The 19,769-nt window shown below is 42.5% G+C and overlaps 1 protein-coding gene across 1 annotated transcript; it reads left to right on the top strand.

Moving 5' to 3' along the window:
• Positions 1-4,209: 4,209 nt before the first annotated feature.
• On the top strand, positions 4,210-19,547 carry LOC311247641 (talin-2-like; the record flags this gene model as incomplete). The annotated part of the gene is made up of 7 exons (XM_084338660.1): positions 4,210-4,323; positions 6,369-6,482; positions 6,723-6,857; positions 8,332-8,460; positions 8,564-8,666; positions 18,050-18,258; positions 19,428-19,547. Coding segments are annotated over 7 exons (924 nt in total), but the record flags the coding sequence as incomplete, so codon positions are not given.
• Between the last annotated feature and the right edge of the window lie 222 nt (positions 19,548-19,769).

Raw genomic sequence — 19,769 nt, 5'->3', positions numbered from 1 at the left:
ATTGACTGGATATCACTGCATTAATAGAAAGAGCAGGAGCTAAGTCTTTTCAGCCATCTTTTCCTGAGCATTATTAGCAGTGTAGAAGAGAGGAGACGGAATGCGATGGTTGATCTTCACAATATAATAATGTTTTATTGTGAATAGCGGATCACTCAGTTGCTCATATAACAAAAAAGGTGAGACCCAAAGTCTCCACAAACCCTATATAACATAAAGAAAAGGTGAGACAGCACAGTCTCCGCAATATGTGTCTGGTGAACCCACAACATTTTTTAAACAATGCAGAGTCCAGTTTGCTGCTGATATTAAGAGCTTCAGCTGCTTCGCGAAGCTGGAAGCTGAATGCTCTCTTCTTGAGAGCCAAGCATGACACCTGTTTCAGGTAATTCTGATCAGAGAAATCAAACCATTTGTCTAGGTAAGCGAGCGCTCTCTGATAGAAAATTTAAAAGTCCTGTTCGATCGCAGCAGCCTGTGTGGTAGGAAACCTCTGCACGAGAGCACTGGTCTCGAATCCAAAATAACGGTCCTTTGATCGTTGTTCAAGTTTCAGTCTTAGACTGGTCATGAGCTGGAAAAGCTCACAGACTGTTGTGTCATCCCCCTCAACTTCAAGCACTGCGTCGTAAAAAAGCTTTAGGCTATTCTGCAGAAACATCAGGGCCCTCATTCATCAACGTGGACTTTGACCTTGACCTACTTCCACACGTAAGCACGGAATTTAGAACTAGCGCACGCACAGGGAAGTCGGCATTCATCACACGTGCGTAAGCAGGCTCTACGCACACCTGTCATGATGAATCCCACCTTGGCCCTGCGCCGCAGCTCGTGCACGCTTTCACGTATTTGCATACCAAAACCGCCCCGACCAACCAAATATGGTCAGGCCTTCCCCTTCAAATACCATGAGGGAATCCCTGTGCGTGGAATGTTGGAGGATGGCAAAGCGAACGAAAAAGAGAAACTACACAGACACCGAGGTGGAGGTCCTCGTAACGGAGGTGGATAAATAAAAGGCGGATTTGTAAACGGTGATGTCAGATATCAACGGCTCCTAAGACCATTGCTGCAATTCTGCCTGGACAGCTCAAAATACTAATAAAGACCGTTCGTTGACCACTGTTTGGCGTTGGTTGTGTTGTGTGTCATTATAACCGTGCTGTACAATATGAATGCCTTTATTAGTTGTGTTCGATTGGCTATATGATTTTTAGAGGCATCTATTTTGTTGTCGGCTAATAAAGACCGCGCTGGAATATGACTGCCTTTTCCCGTGTTGTTTGATTAATACCCACGGATTAAAGTTCTCCTCAATTCTATTCCAAATCGCGATGGATCTCCCGTCAATTTTCTACCTGCTGCATGATTTCTAGAGGCATACTACTACAATCTATTTTGATGTCAGTATTGGGTAGCCTATATAAACAATATAATACGAGAGCATATACAAGAACAATGAATCTCACTGCATGTATGATGTATCCTGCCTTTCAATACATGAACTTGAATTCCATCATATAGTCTGTCCACTATCTGCATGGTGTCATTGCAATGCGTTTTCTATTCTTTCTTGTACAGTAAAAAGGGGGAAGAACACTATATTCATATGACTTATTCTGCTTACAGCTTCGAAATTCCACTTGTTTCGTTTAACGTAAAGCCTTTTAAATATAATCAAAACGTTCCCGTGTTTCGGCGGTCTGTGCGCAAAATAATAACGAGTTGAGCTTTATGATTTATGATGAATTGAAAATGGGGGACCCTGATGTAAACAGGACGAAAGTTGGTCTGCATCCCCAATTAACAATTGTATGTACTGAGCTGTACTGTACTGTACCCATTCTGCAATCTGTTAATAAACTTTTCAATCAATCAATCAATCAAGCTACGCGGAGCGCAGTCAGTCAGTAGCCTACACCCCGTATATTCCGATAACGCTATATAAACCATGAATGAATGAATGAATGAGAACTTTATTAACAGATTGCAGAATGGGTACAGTACAGTACACAGCTCAATACATACAATTGTTAAGGGGATGCAGACCAGAGAAAGACTTTCGTCTTGTTTACATCAGGGTCCCCCATTTTCAATTCATCGTAACATATATGACATGCTGCATTCATTCTGAGAGAAAGATCTATTATTCCAAATGCTATTTATAGGGTTTTGACCATAATTACACTACTGTTGCTATTTTACAATGAACTATAATGAACTACGGTTCATAGAACATCCAGTGTTATTATGCACAGAAGCTCATTTCCTTGTTGTAATAATATATTCTACCACTGGGCGCGAGGTACGCCAGGTCCGAAATGTGCGTAGATGTAAGCACGAAGTCAAGTTCAAGTTGAAGTTGATGAATCCCACTCTTTGCTTAGAAGTGATCGTACGCACGGGTTACGCACAGATCTGTGCGTAGAACACGTTGATGCATGAGGGCCCAGGTATGACTGACGTCACACACACTGCAGCTGCCTCGGCCTCGGACTGTCTGACAGTGACAGACAGCGCGACTCGAGTCGAGCTGCTCCGCTCGGCTGCGCATTGGTTTGACGATTTTTTTATTTTAAATATAAGAGGGTATTGGAACGAGGCATTAAATTAACAACATTTAAAACATTTTTTAAATAATAATATTTGAATAAAAAAAATAAAAATAAAAAATAATAATAATATATTTTTTTTATTTGTATTTTTATTGTGGGACATTGTTATGTTGTAGCGGGACGCGGGACAAACGTCCCAATATCGGGAAGCGCGGGACAGGTGGGCACCCTATGCTGATGGCGCTCTACATATTTAAAAGCATTTACAGCATCATAAATCTACCAGTTGGATTGAGAATGATGTTATCAGACCCACTCTGGTGCCCTTTACCTCCAGCCAACCGCCAGATTCCTCAAATCTCAAATCTCAGTGACCTCATCTCGGATTTCCTCCCACTCACATTTTTGTCCAGTTACCACGCAGCTGCCACACTCTTGTAGTACAATTCTAGAATAAGTCATATTTTGTGGTCCCATGATAGGAATTGACCATATTCACCATGACACCATGACAAGAGCAAAATGGCCGCTGTGTGAATAATTTATGGCCAATGCTCCCCTCTCTCACTCTTTCTCTCTCCTCTCTCTCTCTGCTCTCCCCTCTCTCTTTCTTTCCTCTCTATCCCTCTCTCTCTCTCTCCTCTCCATCCCTCTCTCCCTCCCTCTATCTCTTTCTCTTCTACTCTTATTTGTCTGTCATTCACTCTCTCCCATTCTCTCTCTCTCTTTCTCTGTCTTATCTTCCACTCTCTCTCTCCTCTCTGTCGGCCTCTCTCTCTATTTCTCTGTCTTATCTTCCACTCTCTCTCTCCTGTCTGTCGGCCTCTCTCTCTATTCCTCTCTCTCTTTCCTCTCCAGTTGTTGTTTGTTAACCTCAATACAAAGATATCATTGTTGTCCAGGTCCCCACACCCACCCACCCACTAAACAAGGAATGTCTTCTCTCTCTATTTTCAATCTTGCTGTTACTTCAAAGCCACCCTTGTGTCTGTGGGTTAATGTCAACAGAGAGGGGTATGTTTCACAGTGCTTTTAGTGCTGTCAACATATCACGCAAGTAACTCTTTAACCCTTTCACTGCCACACTACCGTCGGTTGTGTGATAGTAAAGGGTTAACCTTCTGTCGTGTAGCAGTGAAAGGGTTAAGACAAAGTGGAAACCCGTCAGAATAGACAGAAGGAACACGATGGCGTGTCCAGATCGCCGGTAATCCAAAGCTAAACAACACGGCTCCACCACCGAAAGCCAAAACCATTGGATTAATAAAAAATTGGACAACCATTATCTGACATTTAAAAAAATCTAACCCTAACTAACCTTACTGTCATGCACTTGTCCTAGTAGACTGACCTACACTGTAGCACTCAACACTTTGATGAACATTGTTACTCAGCTGATAGAGTAGTTCCTTCCTGATGACTTGTCATACAGAACTTGTAAGTCGCTTTAGATAAATGACGCTTTTTATTCTGAGAGTTTTTGATGCATTTAGATGTAAAACATGTGTTAATAACATTGTTCAGAAACATAGGCTTAGAAATATTTTGGTACATTTTGAGTTTATAATGATGAGTTAGGAAAGTCATAAAACCCACCTCCATGCTGACTTGTATTCTCATTCCTAATGATTTCCACTGGGTTTCTCCCGAACAGATTGCGGCCAAGCAGGCAGCGGCGGCCGCCACCCAGACCATCGCAGCTGCTCAGAACGCAGCCGCCTCCAACAAGAACACGGCTTCGCACCAGCAGCTAGTGCACAGCTGCAAGGTATGGATACACTCTCTAGGGGGGGGGGGGGCATGGCTAGGAGAAATCCCAGTTGTCATTGCCGCCTGTCAATCACTTTCAGTGAAGGAAAACACAATGCTAGCAACAGAAGAATCTTATGATGTGACTTGGAATCTAGCGACTATAATTATTACTTTATGATACAAATTTAATTACATGCCTTTGGATACGATAGGCAGAAATCCCAGATCTGTAAAGTGACACACCACTAGCAACAATAGAATCCATGGTGTAGAATAGAATGATTATTGTCATTGTTGGTACAACGAAATTTTGTTTGGAACATCACCACTGGCATACAAACATAAAATATAGCATGTGCAAAATAATAATGTCAATAATAATAATAATAATATAATAATAAAGTATCAATGTCCCAATGTCCTCAATAATAATAACATACCATCAATGTCCCAAGTGCATTTAGTGCTAGTGCAATAAATAAATATTTCAGTGTCAGTCCAGTGAGTTAATGGAAGGGGGGGGGGGGGGGGGCGTTGACTTGCAATGGATGAAATAGTGTATAGTGCAGCAATGCAAGTCCGGTTCACAGTTATTGTTGTAATAATGGAGAAGTGGGAGTTATGTCACCGGGGGTTGAGGGGGGGGTTGATGTTGATCGTTGAGCAGCCTGACAGCCCGTGGATAGAGGCTGTTGGTCAGTCTGCTAGTTCCGGACTGGATGGATCTATACCTTCGACCAGAGGGCAGCAGTTGAAAAAGATGGTGTGCTGGGTGGTACTGGTCCTGTAAGATGGTCCTGTATATAGATAACCTAAAGGAACCCAAGCCTTGGCTTACTTACCAAGGATGTTGTCTATCAGTAGAGTCCTCTCTCCCCCGTCTGGTCGTCATCATGGAGACCCATGTGGCTCCTGCTAGCTGGCCACAAAATGAATACAATGCCAATGGGGCCATGTTCCTTACAAGCCCTGAAATAAACGCTGAAGCCTACTTTGGGTGCACTGTTCAGCATTTACTTCAGGGCTTTCAGTACAGACGGGATTGCGTCGATTGTGCTGTGGAAGGACTCTACCGATTGATTTGGTAAGTAGTAAGGCTGTCAAAGAGGGGGGGGGGGGGTGAGAGAGATGAGGAAGGGGCAAGAGAGAAAGAGAGCTGGGAGAGTGTGTGTGTGAGAGAGAGAGAGAGAGAGAGAGAGTGAGAGAGAGAGAGAGAGGGGGGGGGGGGGGGGGGGGCGGGGAGTGTGAGTCATCAGCCCTTCTGTGGGTGAATGTAACAAGTTCCTAATGTTTTCTTTCCCCTATTATTTCATGCACTTTATTCATTGTTTTAAATTATTATTTTCTTTTAAGTTATTTTGTGCATCACTCTGTTTTGAATTTGATGCAAATTTGCAATGCATGAGGGTTCATCCTTTTGTGTTAAATGGCTGCATAAAGCAAGCATTTGTTGACTCTCATGTTGATAAGAGTATTAAAACTTGAAAAAGATCCGTTTAAGGTTGATTTAGAAAATATGCGATTCATTTGCGATTAATCGCGAGTAAACTATGGACAATCATGCGATTAATCAGATTAAATATTTTAATCGATTGACAGCCTTAGTAAGTAGGAAATAGGGCTAGGGTTCCAAAATTCCAAACTTACCCTTTATCATAATCACAGTGTGTAAGTGATGCACCGGTCCATGTCTGCGCCTACAAGCAGTAGCAGGTGACCACAGTGTGTAAGTGATGCACCGGTCTGTGACCACAGTAGAAACCTTGCTGTTAACTTAATGATCCACATTTAATCACATTTCCTTGGATAATTTTGAGGTGATGATTTAATCAAATTTCCTTAGATAATTTTGTAGTGATGCATATTTCTGTGCGTGTGTGTGTGTTTGTGTGTGTGTGTGCGTGCGTGTGTGTGTGCGTGCGTGCATGTGTGTTGGTGTGTGTGTGCGTGCTTGTGTGTGTGTGCATGCGTGCGTGCATGTGCGTTGGTGTGTGTGTGTGTGTGTGTGTGTGTGTGTGTGTGTGCGCGTGCGCGCGTGTGTGTGTGTGTGTGTGTGTACAGGCAGTAGCAGACAGCATCCCCCAGCTGGTACAGGGCATGAGGAGCAGCCAGGCCCAGCCTGAGGAACTGAGCGCCCAGCTCACCCTCATCATGGCCAGTCAGAGCTTCCTGCAGGTACAGTTACAGCTCACCCTCATCATGGCCAGTAATGTTTGCGAATCCATGCTTGTTTACATGCATGTTAGCAGGTACACATGTTTGTTATACATTTTTAGACGCAAAGTGCCTCATACACACTGGCAGTGTCACTAACACACTGCCCCCTCTGGCGTCTCAGAGGCATGACACCAGTTTAGTCCATGACACCTTGTTATCTAATCTCTCTGTTGTTTTGTTGTTTTTTGCTGCCCTCAGCCCGGCAGTAAGATGGTGACGTCTGCAAAGTCAGCAGTCCCCACAGTGACTGACCAGGCTGCTGCTATGCAATTGGGCCAGTGTGCCAAGAACCTGGCTACCTGTCTGGCAGAACTCAGGACCGCCACCCAGAAGGTATCTAATAGCTGACACTGAGCAATATCTTGCTAACTGTTTGGCTCTTCTCTTCGGAAGACCGGTTATCTGAAGGCCTCTTCAGACACACACACACACACACACGCACAGACACACACATACGCACACACATACGCACGCACACACACACACACACACACACACACACACACACACACACACACACACACACACACACACACACACACACACACACACACCTACACACACACACACACACACACACACACACACACACACACACACACACACACACACACACACACACAACACACACACACACACACACACACACACACACACACACCAAGCAGAGAGACATCAAGCTGAGAGAGACACCAATCAGAGAGAGACACCAAGTAGAGAGAGAGAGACCAAGCAGAGAGAGAGACACCAAGCAGAGAGAGAGACACCAAGTAGAGAGAGAGACACCAAGTAGAGAGAGACACCAAGTAGAGAGAGACACCAAGTAGAGAGAGACACCAAGTAGAGAGAGAGAGACCAAGCAGAGAGAGAGACACCAAGCAGAGAGAGAGACACCAAGCAGAGAGAGAGAGACACCAAGCAGAGAGAGAGACACCAAGCAGAGAGAGAGACACCAAGCAGAGAGAGAGAGACACCAAGCAGAGAGAGAGAGACACCAAGCAGAGAGAGAGAGACACCAAGCAGAGAGAGAGACACCAAGTAGAGAGAGAGACACCAAGCAGAGAGAGAGACACCAAGCAGAGAGAGAGACACCAAGCAGAGAGAGAGAGACACCAAGTAGAGAGAGAGACACCAAGCAGAGAGAGAGACCAAACAGAGAGAGAGACACCAAGCAGAGAGAGAGACACCAAGCAGAGAGAGACACCAAGCAGAGAGAGAGACCAAGCAGAGAGAGAGACACCAAGCAGAGAGAGAGACACCAAGCAGAGAGAGAGACACCAAGCAGAGAGAGAGACACCAAGCAGAGAGAGAGAGACACCAAGCAGAGAGAGACACCAAGTAGAGAGAGACACCAAGCAGAGAGAGAGACACCAAGTAGAGAGAGAGACACCAGGCAGAGAGAGAGACACCAAGTAGAGAGAGAGACACCAAACAGAGAGAGAGAGACACCAAGCAGAGAGAGACACCAAGCAGAGAGAGAGACACCAAGCAGAGAGAGAGACACCAAGCAGAGAGAGAGAGACCAAGCAGAGAGAGAGACACCAAGCAGAGAGAGAGAGACACCAAGCAGAGAGAGAGACACCAAGCACAAAGCACTATATTTCATCTTTTGATTTTGTTCACCATTGTCTCTTAAACCTTCCTTGGGACGCTAACTGAGTAACTGAGTCTTACCCTGGAGGCCCAGTTACATTGAAACGCACTGGTACTCTGGACACACCAGAGACAGGACCACGACTCATCATTAAACCATGCCATATACTACCAGTAGAGTGGTTCCAGTATTTGAGTAATGTTCTGTTTGCAGGCCCATGACGCTTGCGGTCCCCTGGAGATCGACTCAGCCTTGAAGACGGTCCAGACGCTCAGGAGCGAGCTTCAAGACGCCAAGATGTCCGTCATCGACGGCCAACTCAGACCTCTACCTGGGGAATCGGTTAGCATGTGATAATGTCTATGAAGTTCATCTGAAAAGCTTCATCTGGCCGTGGGGGAAATTGTTGGATGGCTGATTTTGTTTATTTTGTTGTGCCACACAGCTGGAGAAGTGTGCTCAGGACCTGGGTAGTACCTCCAAGGCTGTAGGCTCCTCCATGGCCCAACTGCTGACCTGCGCTGCACAGGGCAATGAGCACTACACAGGTAGGAGAACCTGGTCTACTCAGAGAAGCATTAGGGCATGTTTACTTCAGCCACTTACTTTTGCCTAAATTGGTTTATATATATATATTAGTGCTGTCAATAGAATTAAAAAAAATTACTAATTAATCTCAATTTTCTGTAATTAATCTAGATTAATCTAGATTAAAAATAGCATTTTTCTATTTAAGACCGAAGCTTGTAACAGATATTTACTTGAGTAAAATCATGGAATTAATGTAAAATCAACACAAAGAAAGTATATTTAGATTCAAAGACTATTTTAATAGCTTTCTTTGAATACAGTTTCTCTCCTGTGAAATACAAATGTTCAACAAAACCATCAACATTGACTCAGCTAGACCTCTTTCTTATATCCGCGGCGCTAAGATTGAAGATTTTTCACTCTATAGATTAATCTAGATACATTTATTTTAATGCTTTAAATCATTTAAATTAATCTCCAAAGTTAAAGCATTAACTTTGACAGCCCTAATATATATATATATTAGGGATGTCCCGATAAAAAATGTTTGCTCCCGATCCGATCCCGATCATGTGATTTTGAGTATCTACCGATACCCATCTTTCCCGATCCGATAAAAAAAAGATTAAATTAAAAAAAGATTATTATATATTTTTTATATTTTTATTTTTTATCCCAATTTCTCACATTACATTCACCCTGAATGTTGACGTTATCCAGGTGAAAAGTTAACTTCATTCAAGCGAGGCATTGCAATCCTTGACATAAATCATTTGATGTATAATTAAATCAAAGGAAATACGTTTGGGTCTGATAGTGTGGCTGGTCTGCCGTTCTGCAGCTGGATACTATTCATTTGTTTTGGCAAAATTCTTCTGCTCTGTGTGACAATAAATAAATGAATGATGATATGCAATTTAAAACCAAAACTAAGGCCTCGGTATGAGTTTAAGACGTGAACATGGTCATGTTTGTTGAATAAAAAAAAAAAGTTAAAAAAATAAATAAAAAAATGATTTTTTTTTTTTTTTTTTGTCGATCCCGATCTTCGGCCCCGATCTTCGGCCCCGATCACGTGATCGGATCGGGACATCCCTAATATATATATATATATATATATATATATATATATATATATATATATATATATATATATATATATAAATGGTAAATGGTGCATTTATATAGCGCTTTTATCCAAAGCGCTTTACAATTTGTTCCTCATGTTTGACCCATTCACTCACACATTCACACACCGATGGCGGAGGTGATCATGCCGACCTGCTCATCGGGAGAAATTAGGGATGCCCGATCACGTTTTTTGCCACCGATACCGATCACCGATCGTCTATGAGCCATATAGGCCGATACCGATATCGATATAGATCGTTTTGGTATAAAAAAAAAATATATATATATATATATATATATATATATATATATATATATTATTTTTTTAATTATTTTTTTTAATAAAAAATATATATTATATAATCATACTTGTAGTTGTATTATCTGCGAGACATCGCCACCACGCAACAAGTCAAAATGCTCGCTATCTGCAAACAGCTCCACTGTCTGTGTGTACTCGAGTAGCCTCCAGCTACGGCCAGGATTCTCCGGCGCTGCAGCTGGACCCTATTGGTATACTGTGCTTGGTCAAATCACATTCAGCATGCCCTCAGCTCGAATACGCATCGAATCAATGTTATAAGACATTGATATCAGGAGCTATCTGTAGCTACTGCTAGCCGGCTAGATAACGGTTAAGACAACGCCTCAGTGAACTATTTAGTTTACTGGGACATTCCATATAGAGCTAACGTGAGCTAACGTTGGCTACCGACTCACAGAGTCAACAGAGGTAACTTATCATGCACTCGACTATTGCTGGAGCATTTGTTGATATCAGCAGCTATCAGTAGCTAGCCAGCTAGATAACGTTAGACAATGCCTCATGTATTAAACTAAAAGTGAATAGTTGACTGGGTCATTTAGTTTAAACAGTAACGTTAGCTCGGTAGCCGTTAGCTCACGGTCGCATGCACCAGGGCAGACTGTTGCCGGAGGCAGATGGAGCCTCTGTGTTTACACGGGTAAGGGAGGGGCGGAGGAGGAGGAGGGGCCGTACGCTGCAGGCAGCTCTGTGTGCTTGAGAGAGAAGTCAGCAGTGAGATCTCCGCTAAGAATTGGATCATGTTTTTCTATCGGTTTTAACGATTGGCGAAAATAAAGCATTATCACCGATCACCGATCTCATATTTATACTGAATATCGGCCGATACCGATCGCTGGCCGATCGATCGGGGCATCCCTAGGAGAAATTAGGGGTTTATGTTAAAGGATTCCCATTAGAGACACATAATAATAACTTTATTTGTATAGCACTTTTCATACAGAGGTTGCAGTTCAAAGTGCTTCACAACAGTAAAAAATACAGGCATGAGCGAGCATAGCAAGGTATGGTAAATCACAGTGTTTCACATTAGGATCTAGCATCCCAATAGGCTGTTTACAGTTTCATTCAGTAATACAAATAATAAAATAGTTTAAAATGATTAAGTTTAAAAATAGTCTAAAAATTATAAAATAGAACGGACGTACAACAACAGTAAAAAATACAGGCATAAGCGAGCATAAAAATTTTAAATGTAAATAGCAAGGTTACAGTAAAAACTGTGATAAGATTGTTCAATCAGATGAAAATGGCCCAGTTAGGAGAATCAACCTTGGCTAGGTGGTGAACACCATGTACCTAACTGGAATGTTAAACAACTTTGAAAGATTTAGGTCAAAAGTCATCTTCTCCTCACAACAGAGCATCAAGTATTTGCTTGCATTACCCCACAGTGAAATGCCTGAGCAAAGAGATAGGTTTTAAGCTGTCTTTTAAAGATGTCTAGTGAGTTGGCTTCTCTGATGTTTTGGGGTAGTTTGTTCCACAGTTTTGGGGCATAGTTGATAAAGGCTGCATTACCAATCCTCTTTTGACTGTTTCAGGGAGCCTCTAGTAGTCCAGCAGCTGATGATCGCAGTGTTCTTGCTGGTGTGTAATTTATTAGAGTGTTGGCGATGTAGCTAGGTCCCTGTCCATTTAGAGCTTTGTATGTAAGGAGAAGGACCTTAAAGTAAATTCTAAATGTTACAGGAAGCCAGTGTAAAGCAGCTAAGACTGGACTAATGTGCTCTCTCCTTTTGGTTCTAGTTAGCAGTCGGGCTGCAGAGTTTTGGATTAGCTGAAGCCTCTCTGTGGTTTTCTTAGGGAGACCTGTGAAAAGTGCATTACAGTAGTCTAACCGGCTAGATATGAATGCATGAATTAGCTTCTCAGCATTGTTCTGATTAATAAATGGTCGTACTTTTGCTATATTTCTGAGATGGAAGAACGATGTTTTCGTCACTTTGCTAATATGAGAATTGAAGTTCAGTTCTGAATCTATGATAACCCCGAGACTAGTGACCTCAGATTTTATCCAAGGGGTTAGTCCTCCCAGGTTCTTTATTAATGTTTCTTTTTTAGTTTTGGGGCCGATAATTAGAATTTCAGTTTTGTTCTCGTTTAGTTTCAGGAAGTTCTTACTCATCCATTTATTTATTGCCAGTAAGCAGTCTGTAATGGAGCTAATCGCTGTATCATTTGGTTCAGCAGATATGTACAGTTGCGTATCATCCGCATAGCTATGGAAATCTACATTATGTTCTCTGATGATATCACCCAGCGGTAACATGTAAAGGGAGAAGAGTAAAGGACCTAAGCAACTCCCTTGTGCAACTCCATAGTTGTTGTCGTATATATCAGACATGTGATCTCCTAGTTTAACATAGAATTTCCTCCCTCTGATGTATGTTTTAAACCAGAAACCGACATGGTTTTCAAGACGATCGATTAGAATATCGTGATCGATTGTATCAAATGCTGCACTGAGATCTAGCAGGATAAGGATGGAGATCTTATTCTCGTCAGAGTTTAGCCTGAGGTCACTGATTATTTTGGTGAGGGCAGTTTCAGTGCTATGATATTTTCTGAATCCCGACTGAAATTCTTCTAAGATGTTGTTTTCTTCAAGAAAGGAATTTATTTGAACTGAAACTATCTTTTCAAGTACTTTACTAATGAATGGTAGGTTGGATATTGGATGATAATTTGCCATTTCATTACTATCCAAGTTAGGTTTTTTAGTAATGGCTTTACAACTGCTGTTTTAAAGGCATCTGGGAAAATACCAGTTCTAAGGGAAGTGTTTATGATATCTAGCACAGGGCTTGAAACACTATTAAACACCCGTTTGAAGAAAGCTGTAGGTATAGGGTCAATGTCTGAGGTGGAGGAGTTACATTCTGAGACAGTTTTGCAGAGTACATCTAATGTGATGCATGTGAATCTTCTCATGGTAACATTGCGCGGTTTGCTGCAATCAGCTTTATTTCCATCATGAGTAATGCTGGCCCTGATCAAGGTTATTTTGTTGTTAAAGAATAGTGCAAGTTCTTCACACTTAACCGTTGATGACTGAGGAGGTGTAGGGGCAGTGTTGAGTAGTACATTAATAGTGGAAAAAAGGATTCTGGAGTTTCCAGCATTTTCTGTAATGATTTTAGAGAAGTAGTCTTTCCTTGCTAAGCGGATGGTTTTATTATAAGCAGTTAGAGCATCTTTGTATATATCACAGCATATAGTGGTTTTTGTTTTTCTCCATTTTCGCTCCGCTGCACGACATTTCCTTTTTTCTTTTCTTTGTTGACCGTATTATAGTTCAACCAGGGCGAGGCTCTCGTTTTCTTCTTTTTCGTTTTTAGTGGGGCGACAGAATTTAATATAGATGACAGTGCATCATTGAGATTTTCTACCATTTCATTTAGAGAGCTGTCATGATTGTGTGGTTCATATAGTCTGATAAGATCAATGAACTTTGATTCAGCCTTGTCGTTTAGGAGTCTCTTTTGAACTATAATTAATTTTTTTGTTTTAGTAAGGGTTATTTGAGTATCAAAAAATATACAGTGATGGTCGGAGAGAGGTAATTCAGTTATTGAGATATTTTGTATGCTTAGCCCAGTTGTTGTTATAACTAAGTCTAATGTATTCCCAAGCCTGTGAGTTGCATTTGTTATATGTTGTGTTAGGTCAAAGCTATCGAGTAGATTTTTTTGTTCTATCGTTTTGGAGTCTGTTTTCTTATTAAGATGGATGTTCAAGTCTCCATTTAGGATCACCTTATCATATCCGGTAACACATAGTGAGATCAGTTCAGAGAGCTCCTGTATAAATATTGGTGAGTGTCTAGGCGGGCGGTATATTGTGACGATAATCGTTGATTCTGTTTTGAGCTCAATGGCAAGATATTCCATAGACATGAACTCGCCTAGTTCTGTGATTCTAAACAAGAGTTTTGAGGAGAAAATTGCTGCAACTCCTCCCCCCCTTCTATTTTTTCTGGGTATTTCAAGAAAATTATAGTCTGGTGGACAAGCTTCTATCATTATTGGTGTAGCTGTGTCATTATTTAGCCATGTCTCTACTAGGCAGATGCATTTATCTAAGTTATTTTCTTTAATCAGATCATTTACTAAAAATGTTTTATTATTCAGTGATCTGACATTTAGGAGGGCTAATTTTATTTGTTGGACTTCTTTAGAGGAGGTCTGCTTTGGCTTGACCTTGATGGCTTTGAGGTTAATAGCAGGTGAACGCAGTGATGGTGTATAATCTGTATATCTTTTATAGCTTTTACCATGCCATTGGCTGGTTAAGATTACCGGTATGTTTTGAAAGATGGCATGGTGTTTGTACTATTCCTTTAATACCCCTTTTGGTGCTAGCAGACTGTCCATCTCCTCTAGTGCATGATGAGCTGATTTGATTAGCTCTCTCTGGGACATTTGATCAAGCGGGTTGCTGGTGGCCATGAATGAATGAATGAATGAAAACTTTATTTAACAGATTGCAGAATGGGTACAATACAGTACGGCTCAATACATACAATTGTTAAGGGGATGCAGACCTGAGAAAGACGTTTGTCTTGTTTCCACCAGGGTCCCCCATTTTCAATTCCATGATGGCCTTGTCTGGGGACAGGACGCCTTGTGCTCGTGCTTGTATCATGAGTTTGATGCCCTTGGAAGTCACTAAGGCATGACGTAGGTTTGCTGCTAGAAGCCTCGAACCAAGGCGGTTTGGGAAGAATCCATTCCTCTGAAAGTGTTCAGGATTATTCCAGAACACATTAAAATTGTCAATGAAATTCAGTCTGTGTGTAATACAGGCAGATTCTAACCATGAATTAAAATGTAGAAGTCGACTAAAGGCTTCTTGTCCTCTGCGATAGCATGCAATTGGTCCACTGATGGATACATCCTGATATTTGTCTAGTGTGTTCATTAAAACGTGTGAAATCGTCTTTCAAAGTCTCTGTGCCAGTCTTCTTTCGCAGGATGTCAAACGATCCAGAGTGAATGACAATTTTTGTTATGCCCGGTCTTATGAGTGTTGGAAGTATTTCGGCCAGCTCTTTCACAGATGTATTGTCTAGACAGATATTTTCTGTGTTTGCCATCTCCACATACCTTGTTGTGGAATCTCCAATCAGTATGCAGTCTGTTTTCTGTGTGAGGTTAGCATTTTTCTTTCCAACAGTTTTGGGGCCGTTAGTTTTTGGGCTAGGCCTAGTCTGCCGGTTCTTACCACAGTCCTGTGGCCTTGGTGAAGCCTCGCTAGCCTTCTCAATACATGAAAGTCTTCCTGGGGTCCTGGACAAAACAAATACAATACAAGTACAACAAAAAATACAAATTAAAATAAAACAAAACATATAAATTAAAAATGAATAAAAATATACAAATTCACATTATAAAATTTAACATTCCAGCCAAATAAAAAAAATACACAGATAACAGTTACATATTTGACAAGTTTGCAAGATATCTCTTAATATATTTGTTTTTGTATTGTAGATAAGATGTTTTTCGGCAGAGCATTCCAGGGTACTATTGACCTATATACCAGTGATTTTAAGAACATTTTATTTTGGTGCTGTTTTTGTTCTGATGTTACCAGAAGCGGCCCCTCTAGTGTTGTAACCATGTTCAGAGGTCATTTGCAACTGATGAGCCAAGCTAGATGGCTTACCAGTGCTGAAAATGTTCCGCAGTAGCAGTAGAAGGCTCATCGATAATTTATTTTCAACCATTAGCCATGCCAGATGTTCATGCATAAAACTAATACTTGTCCTGTATGAACAGCCTAGTGCCAGGCGAGCCGCTTTATTCAGAGCAACCTGCAACGTTTTCAAATTAGATTTTGTAGCTGACGACCAGATAACAGGGCAGTATTCTAAATGAGACAAAACCAAATAATGAATAACTGATTTCATTATGGAGGGAGTGATGAAAGCAGAACATTTCCTAGTCATAAAAAAAAATAGTTTAAGTGTCTTGCTCAAGGACACTTCGACATTCTGCCCGGGAGGAGCGGGAATCAAACCGGGTACCTCCGGATTACCAGACGACTGCTCTACCTCCCAAGCTACTGTCGTCCACAATACAGTATATATATATATATAATAATCTTTTTTTACTTGCAATCAAATTAAGATTTATGTTATTAAATATTCTCGAGTGTCTTTTAATTGGACTATTGTTTTCTTTTATTGGAGAAAGCAATTCTCATTAGCTGTGCCAAGTGGGAGCGAGGGGACAAAGCCGGTGGAGGGAACACTTGCATGTTTAAATGGCTCTCCAAGTGTAATTATACAATTCCTGACTCAGCAGCTGGTGTTATCACTGTTGTCCATATACTGGCAGAACAGTGGACAGTTTTGTCCTTCCTGCTCAACCGATGTTCTCGGGGGAGGAGAGATGTGGCCACATTTTAATTAGGGCTGCTCGATTATGGTAAAAATCATAATCACAATTATTTTGATTGATATTGAATAATGATAATTAAACACGATTACGCATTGATTTGAGAACATAATAGGCCTTTCTGTCATCTTCTACACGTTACCAAAGACGTTTCAAAATAGCTAGAGAAACGTGCCGTGGCTCCCTCCTCCCTCTCAACACAAACTGAAACTACCGTTTGGGCTTGAGGGGGGGGGGGTGTACCACTGTGAAGTAAGGCTGCGCTGCATTTACAACACAAGACAAAATGAGAGCAACATGGCATGCGGCACAATAATCATTTCATCTTTATTATCTGGTTTTCATGATCGTGGGAAGCCAAAATCATAATTGAAATTGAAACTTGATTAATCGCCCAACCCTAATCTAAAGAGTGTTTTCTAACAATCGTATTCACATGGCGGAGTGGAAAGGAATCCCAACCTGAGCGTGACATGGCCGCCGTGTGAATATGGTCAATGAAGGCTCCCTCGGCTGTACTTGACGCCTGGGCCCAGGGTGCTGCTGGCTCCTTATTAATCTTATTCTCACTAGATTTAACATTCCATCAGCGATGGGCTCCACTTGGCTGGATAATGCAATTTGATGCTTTGATGCTTTTCCTCGCAGCTTTGTGTGTGTGATAAGTGAGAATGTCCCCAGCACACATTTTATTATATTAACTCATTCATTTTTAACGACCGGGGGGGGGGGGGGGGGGGGGGGGGGTTCATATTGGCCAAGATACCTACTGTTTATTTGCACATTAACGCAATAATAAAGACGGTAATCATGTTGTATTACTGAAGACACATGGTTTTTGCAAGGAGCAGATAATTAGTCAAACGGGCTACTGAATAAATCTTTAACTAGCTGTATTATCTATAGAAATTGGTGTTACTTACTCAATGCAAGAAAATGTACAATGCAAAACACAGGGGAATCATCATGTTCGCCATTGATCTGGTTGTTTAGAGTATCTACTAGGGCTGTCCCCGACTAAGGATTTGGAAAGTCGACTATGATTGGCCAAAATTTGCCGTTAGTCGACTATTAGTAAAAAAAAATAAAAATAAAAAAAGTATAGTATTTTATTTTTATTTTTTTATCATTCCATTTGGGCTGTGGGGGGTGTTTAATGTCTGAAGGAGTCGACTGAAGGCTTCTTGTCCTCTGCAAAAGCATGCAATTGGTCCACTGATGGATACATCTTGATATTTGTCTAGTCTAGTGTGTTCATTAGATGGGTGAAATCCTCTTTCAGTGCCTCTGTGCCTGTTTTCGTAGGCAGTTAGCCTCTGGTATGCGTGCCATTAGCGTTAGCCACGCTTCTATGCCTCTTTTCTTTTGGAAAGAATGATAAAAAATCTTAATTTTAATTTTTTTGACTAAGAGGTTGGCAGTCGACTACGGCTCCTTTCGACCGATTAGTTGACTAATAGGGGTCAGCCCTAGTATCTACCATAGCGAGAGAATAAATTACTCCGCAATATCTTTGCTCTGTTCCTATCTATTCCTATAGGTGTGGCTGCAAGAGAAACAGCCCAGGCCTTGAGGACCCTGGCTCAGGCAGCGAGGGGCGTGGCGGCCAGTACCAAGGAGCCCCAGGCTGCAGCTGCCATGCTGGACTCAGCCCAGTGTGTCATGGAGGGCTCAGCCATGCTGATCCATGAAGCCCACCAAGCCCTGGTCCACCCTGGTGATGCCGAGAGCCAGCAGAGACTGGCCCAGGTAAACAGAGCTTCACCCCACAGACAGCAGAGACTGGCCCAGGTAAACACAGCTTCACCCCACAGACAGCGGAGACAGGCCCAGGTAAACAGAGCTTCACCCCACAGACAGCAGAGACTGGCCCAGGTAAACACAGCTTCACCCCACAGACAGCAGAGACAGGCCCAGGTAAACAGAGCTTCACCCCACAGACAGCAGAGACAGGTCCAGGTAAACAGAGCTTCACCCCACAGACAGCAGAGACTGGCCCAGGTAAACAGAGCTTCACCCCACAGACAGCAGAGACAGGCCCAGGTAAACAGAGCTTCACCCCACAGACAGCAGAGACAGGCCCAGGTAAACAGAGCTTCACCCCACAGACAGCAGAGACAGGCCCAGGTAAACAGAGCTTCACCCCACAGACAGCAGAGACAGGCCCAGGTAAACAGAGCTTCACCCCACAGACAGCAGAGACTGGCCCAGGTAAACAGAGCTTCACCCCACAGACAGCAGAGACTGGCCCAGGTAAACAGAGCTTCACCCCACAGACAGTTGGTGTTGTTGGGAGAACAGTGCTCCTCTCTCCTCTCCACTGGTTTGTAAACACTCCTCCTCTCCAGAACAACTATCCCCTCTTAGCGGTGCCATTTTCTACACTGTGTCTCTCACGTAGTCACACACAATCCTCTCTCTCTCTCTCTCTCTCTCTCTCTCTCTCTCTCTCTCTCTCTCTCTCTCTCTCTCTCTCTCTCTCTCTCTCTCTCTCTCTCTCTCTCTCTGTATCTGTCTCTGTCTCTGTCTCTATCTCTATGTCTCTCTGCCTCTGTCTCTATCTCTGTCTGTCTGTCTATGTCTGTCTCTCTGTCTCTGTCTCTATGTCTCTCTCTCTCTCTCTCTCTCTCTCTCTCTCTCTCTCTCTCTCTCTCTCTCTCTCTCTCTCTCTCTCTCTCTCAGGAACACCAGAGTAAAACTGCTTATTCGCAGGCAGCCCTCTGGGAGATAAACATATTGTTTGGCATGTGTCAGTGACAGTGGAATAAATTAGTGACACGGATTGTCGTGCGCCACTGTGAGCCTGATTTGCATTTGACATGTTTCCCCCCATTATAGCTGTGCTCTGGGACTGTGTGGATCGTTAGAATGACTAACGTGCAGCCTATTGACGAGAGTGTTGTTGTGCTGTGTTACAGGTGGCCAAGGCGGTGTCCCACTCTCTGAATAACTGTGTGAACTGCCTGCCCGGACAGAAGGACGTGGACATGGCCCTGAGGAGCATCGGGGAGGCCAGCAAGAAGCTGCTGGTGGACATGGTGAGTCCTGCTGCTTTACTGCCTTACATCATATGGATGATCTACAAAGCTCTATACCCAACCGCCTGGCATTCTGAGGGTTAAGTCAAAACTTACTGTACACATCCCCGTAGCCCCATGATACTTCCGATCGACTTCATACACTCGAAACCACGCCGCCCCGTCCCTGATTTACCTCGGACGCCCCCGCGGCTAATGTAGCAGCTAATGCCTGCTGCGTTC

Source organism: Notolepis coatsorum (assembly GCF_963971535.1).
Source record: "Notolepis coatsorum genome assembly, contig: SCAFFOLD_2871, whole genome shotgun sequence".
Lineage (NCBI taxonomy): Eukaryota > Metazoa > Chordata > Actinopteri > Aulopiformes > Paralepididae > Notolepis > Notolepis coatsorum.
Note: the sequence above shows the minus strand (reverse complement) of the source record. Positions and strands in the feature narration are given on the sequence as shown.